We start from the raw sequence: 8,124 nt of genomic DNA, 5'->3' as shown, positions 1-8,124 counted from the left end.
AGGTGCGTATGATCGTCCTCTCTAATGGTGCAAACGCGAGGCGCCCTGCTACGTCATTATCGCGCTCGACGGCGCTTCAGACTGCACGAAGTCAACACAAGCTAAAAAAAATGGGCCACAGCTAAGAAGTTCATATGACGGGTAAGGTGAGTTAATGATGTCACACTGGTACTTCACCAAAATTCTGCCCAACTCCACCGTGGACGTGTCACTCTATGAGAAAGGTGTCACAGTATTTGTTGCAGTAAACGCAACAGAGTAATGCACAACCACTTTCATGGAAAAAATCACGAAAAAAGTACCCAAACAAAAAACCCCTTGACACTGGGAATCATTTCCTCAAACGCATCGTGTGAAGTATAAATAAATTACTGACCATTAAAATTGCTACACCACAAAGATGACGTGCTACAGACATGAAATTTAACCGACAGGAAGTAGATGCTGCGATATGTAAATGGTTAGCTTTTCAGAGCATTCACACAAAGCTGGTGCCAGTGGCGAAACCTAAAACGTGCTGACATGTGGAAAGTTTCCAACAGATTTCTCATACACAAACAGCAGTTGACCGGCGTTGCCTGGTGAAACGTTGTTGTGATGCCTCGTGTAAGGAGGAAAAATGCGTACCATCACGTTTCCGACTTCGATAAAGGTCGGATTGTAACCTGTCGCGATTGCGGTTTATCGTATCGCGACATTGGACATTGCTGCTAGGCGCTACAGACTAGAACAGCGTGACCGCTACGGTCGCAGGTTCGAATCCTGCCTCGGGCATGGATGTGTGTGATGTCCTTAGGTTAGTTAGGTTTAAGTATCTCTAAGTTCTAGGGGACTGATGACCTGAGAAGTTAAGTCCCATAGTGCTCAGAGCCATTTGAACCATTTGACATTGCTGCTCGCGTTGGTCGAGATCCAACGACTGTTAGCAGAATATTGAACTAGTGGCTTCAGGAGGGTAATACGGAACGCTGTGCTGCATCCCAACGGCCTCGTATCACTAGCAGTCGAGATGAAAGGCATCTTATCCGCATGGCTGTAACGGATTGTGTAGTCACGTCTCGATCCCTGAGTGAACAAATGGGGACGTTTGCAAGACAACAACCATCTGCACGAACTGTTCGATGACGTTTGCATCAGCATGAACTATGAACTCGGAGACCATGGCTGGGGTTGCCCTTGACGCTGCAGCACAGAGAGGAGCGCCTGCGATGGTGTACTCAACGGCGAACCTGGGTGCACAAATGGCAAAACGTCATTTTTTCGGATGAATACAGGTTGTATTTACAGCATTATAATGTTCGCATCCTTGTTTGGCGAGATCGCGGTGGACGCACATTGAAAGCGTGTATTCGTCATCACCATACTGGCGCATCACCCGGCGTGATGGTATGGAGTGCCATTGGTTACATACCTCGCTCACCTCTTGTTCGCATTGACGGGACCTTGAACCGTGGACGCTATATTACAGATCTGTTACGACCCGTAGCTTTACGCTTCATTCGATCCCTGCGAATCCATACATTTCAGCAGGATAACGCATGACCGCATGTTGCAGGTCCTGTGCGTGCCTTTCTGGATACAGGAAATGTTCGAATGTTGCCCTGGCCAGCACATTTTCCAGATCTCTCACCAACTGATAGCGTCTGGTTAATGGTGGCCGGGCAACTGGCTCGTCACAATACGCCAGTCACTACTCTTGATGAACTGTGGTACCGTGTTGAAGCTGTATGGGCAGCTGTACCTGTACACGCCATCCAAGCTCTGTTCGACTCAATGCCCAGGCGTATCAAGGCCGTTATTACGGCCAGAGGTTGTTATTCTTGGTACAGGTTTCTCAGGATCTATGCACACAAATTGCGTGAAAATTTAATCACAAGTCAGTTCTAGTATAATATATTTGACCAATGAATATCCGTTTATCAATTGCATTTCTTCTTGGTGTAGCAATTTTAATGGCCAGTAGTGTATAAGAAAATCATCACCGAATCAATTCAGGTACTCAGACTATATTCTTCCAGTGCTTCATAATGAGAATCCTCAGCGACTCCAAAGAAGCTTTAAAGCATAATGTCAAACGTTTTCTAAGCTTTTCTCGCTTGCATTCCTAATTTCACATATTTTACACATTTAACTTGTTTATAAATTTATCAGACGTCTGAAGTTCATACATGAGAGTTTGAATCTCCTAGACAGTCGGGGTTTTACAGGAGCGAAGCAAAAACAAGTACAATTTTATCCACTTCCTAGCGAATTTGGTGCTGTTGGTTTTGAGTTAATAAGACATACAACAACTTGGATGTTTTTAACGGGAACCTGCTGATCTCTTATGCGTTGGGCCCCTTCAATAGCAATAGTAACGAGAAAGAGGTACAAAAAATGTCCAGAATAAATGATGCGTCGTTAATGGCTGCAGGGCTGTTACTTAGGCTTCCTGCAATTAGATGCGCATTTTGGTGGGGTGAATTCTCACGAGGCTCCGTCTAATACTATCTCTGGAGGAGATCGATGAGCCGGATACCGCCACGACAAGGAGGGGAGATGCCGTAAGGTGCGAGGTGCGAGGTGTGAAGCTTTTCACGCTCCCAGGCGTGTGGCGAGCGACGCGGGAGAGGGCTGTCTGCGACGCTTGGTGGCCGCGCCGACAGGGGGCAGGCCGGTCGCGGGACAGCGGCTGTTGTCGGAGCGCGGCCGGCGTCAGTGTTGGCTGCGGATGCCTCCTGGCAACCGGTGGCAACAGCAGGTGTTAAGCCGCGCGCAGATACTCGCACGTAGCCACGTCACCGCGACAGACTCAGGGGTGCCGTACGTGACTGACGAGGGAACATTCCAACATCATTGTTTTTAGCTCCGTCAGTTCATACACTACATTCTGAGCACTGACTTTTACTTTCTACCATTCACTTAGTGTATATCATCCATGTGAGTGGAAACGGTATTATTCCGCTATAATTTGTTCCGTTTCCGTGGTACAGTGATGAAAATAATGTTGCTGTCATCAAAGTCGTTTACTTGGTGAATATTTGAAGAACAGATATGGTGACAATGGGTTGGTGATGACATATCGAACCATGGACCATTTTAAACTGCTACTGCTGACGTTGCAGCTACTATTGCTTCCTTTCCTGCTCAGTGGTGAGTTACTTTTTATGGTGTGTAGGCCTAGACAAGCAACTTTCGCATACTTCTCATCTATTGGCATTAGTGTTCGGAAAAGACTTATTGTAAGGAATATTTTTAAAAGAGTTGTTTCATTTAGAGACATGCCTCTGAAAAACAATCAGTAACAGACAAAATTGAAGGTCATCGAGAGATTGTATCCGATTTCACTGTACGCTGTCAGACAACTGTAGCTATGAGGACAACAGATTGCTAATTATGAGTGCCACCTTTCTCCCCCTATCGTTCGTTGTTGATGCGTTACGAAACTGGTTACAGCACTGTATGTACTGCCATTTACCCTTACAAATATAATGTTGCTTGTGGTATTAACTGTAGGAAGCGAGTCATTCGATGTCGGTGAATCCCGACAAACATTGTTTGCATGTAAATAAGTGCCACACAAGCTACTGCACAGAGTGTGATTGGTGGTAACTTTTTTAACAGTGTCATGTTAATTTCTTCGTGTTCTACTACTGGATGGTGCGTTGGTAGGTGCACATTCTGTACACTTCTCTACAAGCCCAGATATTTCTGACCTTCCTGCCAAGATTACTACACGATATGTGTTTGAGAGTGAGTAACTTTTTCGTGCTCTTAAATGGAACACAACATTTAGGAATTTCTTAGTACGATTTCGCTTTATATAAAATGTTCCCACTCTCACAAATAGTAATAACTGGTAGGATGTGTGTTTTGCATGTAACCGCCGCCAGAGGGTAAATGACATACACTTGAAATTTTAATAAATCGCTATGTGGATTTCAGTGTGTGCTGAACTGTAATTAATTCTGGACTGATCTTGTATTACGTTCTTTAGTTCTGTCTGATTGTTTATCGATGGTGTAAAAACCAATACAAAAGATTCCCACGTAGTGTATAAATGAGTTGATTTCGATCTCTAGTTTTTCTAGGCTTTACTTGCACTACTTTTGTTCTCATCTTATATGTTTCTATTACGTCTGAGTGTGGTTGTCGAAATTTGCTCTGCAGAAATAGGTCACACAGCTTCATGATACACAGGCACCACATGTGTGATGCAAAACTGGTACAGTAGTGTTTGGAACTCTTACTCATTTCACATTACCCTATTAGCCTACTGAAATGCATGTCGTTGCCAAAGTTCAAAGGACGACGCCTATAATCAGAAAATTAATATAGACCACTGGTTTGTGTATTAAAAGATACATTAGAACAGTGTCAGCGGTGACCGATAACTATATTTTCAGTGTCATTATTGGCTTCGTTGATACTGTTGGAATTTGATTCTGAAAAATTACTGTTAGTAAATAAAAGAAAGTTTCAGACACAACAGGTGTTTTTCATGGTAAGAAATAACATGTGAAAGTAATGGAGAGAGGACGGTTTCATATAATATCAAGGTTTTTGAGTTTTAGTGTGTTGATAACAGAGGATTTACACTCCGGCAGCCCACTACCTTTGTATGTAAACGTATTCTTTCCTACGTTTAGGTTACGCTCGGTGTGTAGTAACACCTATATCAAGCTGGGGAGACAATAAGATATTTTAACATCGGTGAATTTTATTGCAAACATTCAACTAAGCATTTTTCTTGAGTACTTTTCCTAGACGTTGGCTACTACTAGCATGTTTGGAACGCTGTGTGTCTACCGCGTGTGTTATCCCAGAGAGTGTGAATAGTCTTAGGTACAATTGAGCATCGTAACTACTAACGACAGTCACCTGAAGATTTTGTTTCCCATCCATGACTCTTCGTTGCACTGAAATGGATTCACAATGTTAATTCATTAATACACTACCATTTGAGGAAATTGCAACACCAAGAGGGAAACGCATGAATTAAACTAAAGTATACCATATGTTAGGTACATGACAAGTAATAAATAATTACCTTATCAAATCTGTACATATCCTTTCAGCCCTACTATTCAGTATGTCGTGTGGCAACATGCACTGAATTTAGAACTGCTATACACCGTGGCATTGAATCAACGAGGTTCTGAATAAGATCCTGATGGATTTCCCTCCACACAGTTTGTATCCGAGGCCACAAATCCGTGGCACCAGTTACTGGTGGACGGTGACGCACCAGGTGCCGACCAACCATGTCCCAGACATGGTCGATGGGCGACATGTCTGGCGAGCGTGGAGGCCAGGGGAGCAATGTTACCTGTGACTCTTCGAGAAAGGCCTGTACATTCCTCGCAACATGTGACCGGGCATTTTCTGTTGAAAAGTAGCCTGTGGATATGCCTGAAGCAGGGGGAGTACCTCTGGCTCCACAACTACCGTTAGGTACCGGCTGCTGTTCAAATTGCCCGCAATATGTACGAGGCGAGATCGGTTGTTGTTAACAATGAGGCCCCAATCCATCACACCTGGTGTTTGTCCGCTATGCCGCTCCACAATGCAGCCCTCCAGGTTGCGCTCACAGCGATACCGCCGGACACGTATGCGGCCATCACTATAAGACACTTGGAATCGGGACTCATCCGAAAAGATTACATGCTGCCACTCAGTACCCTAGTGACAGTGTTCAGGTGCTCCTCGTGCTTCTGGACAAAAGCCGATGTAATGGCATTCGTGCAACCAGTCCAACCGGCAGCAGATGGCGACGAACCGTCGATGCAAACAAGTTTACCTCTGTAGGAGTGCTCCAGCAACGAGCCAACACTGTGAATGACTCTTTACGGTCCGTAATGGCCATGTGGACAAGATGACGGTCAGCCCGTGCTGTGGTCATACTCCGTGGTCCACTTCCCTCTCGTCGCTGCGTACGTCCTTCCCCTATCCATTGCTTCCACACATGCATCACTGACGTACCAGCATGCTCTATGCGAGCCAAAATGTCGTGGTATGACAACCCCGTTTCCCGGAGACCGATCATTTTGCCCAGTTCGAGCGAACTCACATGCCGATATGGCTCCCTTTGACATCGACGAGGCATACTGGAACTTATTCTATTGTTTCCAAGTTGTGTGACAGCTCTGCACCGACTACACTAGGTGCAAAAACGACCCTGTCGGACCGACACGAGAGGGCTCTCCTCGGTGTACGTGTACCCCATCTCGCTGCAAAACGTATCACCTATTGCTTACACACCCGTCGCACTTCCACCAAAAGTGCCGCTTTTCGGGGATTTCCTCCACGGTGCTGCACTTTCGACTAACGGCAGTGTAAATGGGGCAACCAGTGTGATGAAATTTGTGTTCTGATTATGTGATACGAAGACTTTATGGTACGAGACAATGAACTGCCTTTAACCACTGTAATAGTAAGTATGTGCGACATATTCTAGCCTTAGCAGGGTGGACCAAAAATGAGTTCACATTCATTGTGGGAATGTAACATATAGTGTGAATTTTTATTGCTTTGAAACATTTTAACATGATTGCTTTTTACAATTGTGTTTCACAGCTTTCGCAAAGGATGTTTTGTTATAAATAGCCGTCACAACCTGGTAAAAGGTTTCATCTATATTACTCTATAACTGTTTCCAATCTTGGAGTCATTGTCCGGTACGACTTTGAAAATCTTTCATGCCGTATATCCCCAACGGTATCATCTACCAGACTACGATCTCAAAGTTAAACTAATTGCACCACAAGAAAAATCTTTTTTTTTAATTTTTCCTGATGGCTATTTACAACAAAATGTATCTGAACATGTGGTTCCCATAAATAAATTTGTCACTAAGCTTTTTACAATGCCTTTATAACTTAAAGGCTTTATTTTACGGGTGCCTCTTTCTCACCAAATTTTTTGCCACGTCTTCTGCTGTGCGAGGAACAAAGAGTCTTGAGGGTAGCCTATCCACATGAGTCGAAATGTGATTTCATGCTTGGACTGAACGCGAATTGTTACTTTACGGCGAGAATACTGATCTCAATGGAAGGATACATTAATTGCGGTAAATTCTGACATTCAGTCACCACCGTCTTACAAAGCTCTGAAGAGGTGTCCCATACTGACCTTGTGCTCCAATAAAATGAACTAATAATCGCTTCCAACAAATAACGTCTCATAGTTACACTTAGGAAAAGTCAGTAAAACTATTCAGAGCACGTAGGAAGCCTGAGATGATCCCCAGAGTACCAAATCTTCTCCACATTATCATTTCGGTCTCCAGGCTTCAGTGATAAACTAAATTACAAACCTCGCGGAACTGAGTTACTTGAAGAAGATGGACGGCGAAACACCTGAAATGAATCCTGAATCAATTGCGTCAAGTTCGAGGATTTGTCTCAAGCCTGGGTAACGTCATTGGTGAATGTCGCGGCGGTCAGCTACGACTTAGTGTCCCACGGGTTCCGTTTGGTTTTGGTTGGTTGGTTAATGGGGGGGTTATGAGACTAAAAGTTTGGCCTTCGCTCAGTCGTGTTTTCGGTGCTACGAAGCCTGGATATGGGGCGTCTCTCATCGCTATTGAAATTCTTTTGAGGGATTTACAATATGTGATAATCAACCATCGACCTACTGACGAGGAATAATCCATCGTTTTGGCATTGGGTTTGGCTTTCAAGGCGACAATGTCGACCTTAATGGCACCATCATTTAAATACCTTCCTCCATGAGACAGGACTCAACCGACTGGAATGACGTCCCCCTTCTTGCAGCGGTGTACCGTAGGTCTCTAGAAGAGAGTATCGTTCCAAAGGATTTGAAAAGGGCACAGGCCATCCCCGTTTTCCAGAAGGGACGTCGAACAGATGTGCAGAACTATAGACCTATATATCTAACGTCGATCAGTTGTAGAATTTTGGAACACGTATTACGTTCGAGTATAATGACTCTTTTGACTCTTCTAGAAACTAGAAATCTACTCTGTAGGAATCAGCATGGTTTTCGAAAAAGACGATCGTGTGAAACCCAGCGCGCGCTATTCGTCCACGAGACTCAGAGGGCCATAGACACGGGTTCTCAGGTAGATGCCATGTTTGTTACCTCCGCAAGGCGTTCGATACAGTTCCCCACAGTCGTTTAATG

The 8,124-nt window shown here is 44.4% G+C and overlaps 1 protein-coding gene across 1 annotated transcript in view; it reads left to right on the top strand.

The window, feature by feature from the left end:
- The first annotated feature begins 2,715 nt into the window (after nt 1-2,715).
- LOC126288323 (zwei Ig domain protein zig-8-like) overlaps nt 2,716-8,124 on the top strand; it is a 143,332-nt gene continuing 137,923 nt past the window's right edge. The window contains exon 1 of the mRNA XM_049984895.1: nt 2,716-3,132. Coding sequence (XP_049840852.1) covers nt 3,054-3,132 — 79 coding nt within the window. The 5' untranslated portion in view covers nt 2,716-3,053. The remainder of the gene's footprint in view (nt 3,133-8,124) is intronic.

The sequence above is a fragment of the Schistocerca gregaria genome, chromosome 1, assembly GCF_023897955.1.
Source record: "Schistocerca gregaria isolate iqSchGreg1 chromosome 1, iqSchGreg1.2, whole genome shotgun sequence".
Taxonomy (NCBI): domain Eukaryota; kingdom Metazoa; phylum Arthropoda; class Insecta; order Orthoptera; family Acrididae; genus Schistocerca; species Schistocerca gregaria.
This window is presented reverse-complemented; position numbering and strand designations above follow the sequence as displayed.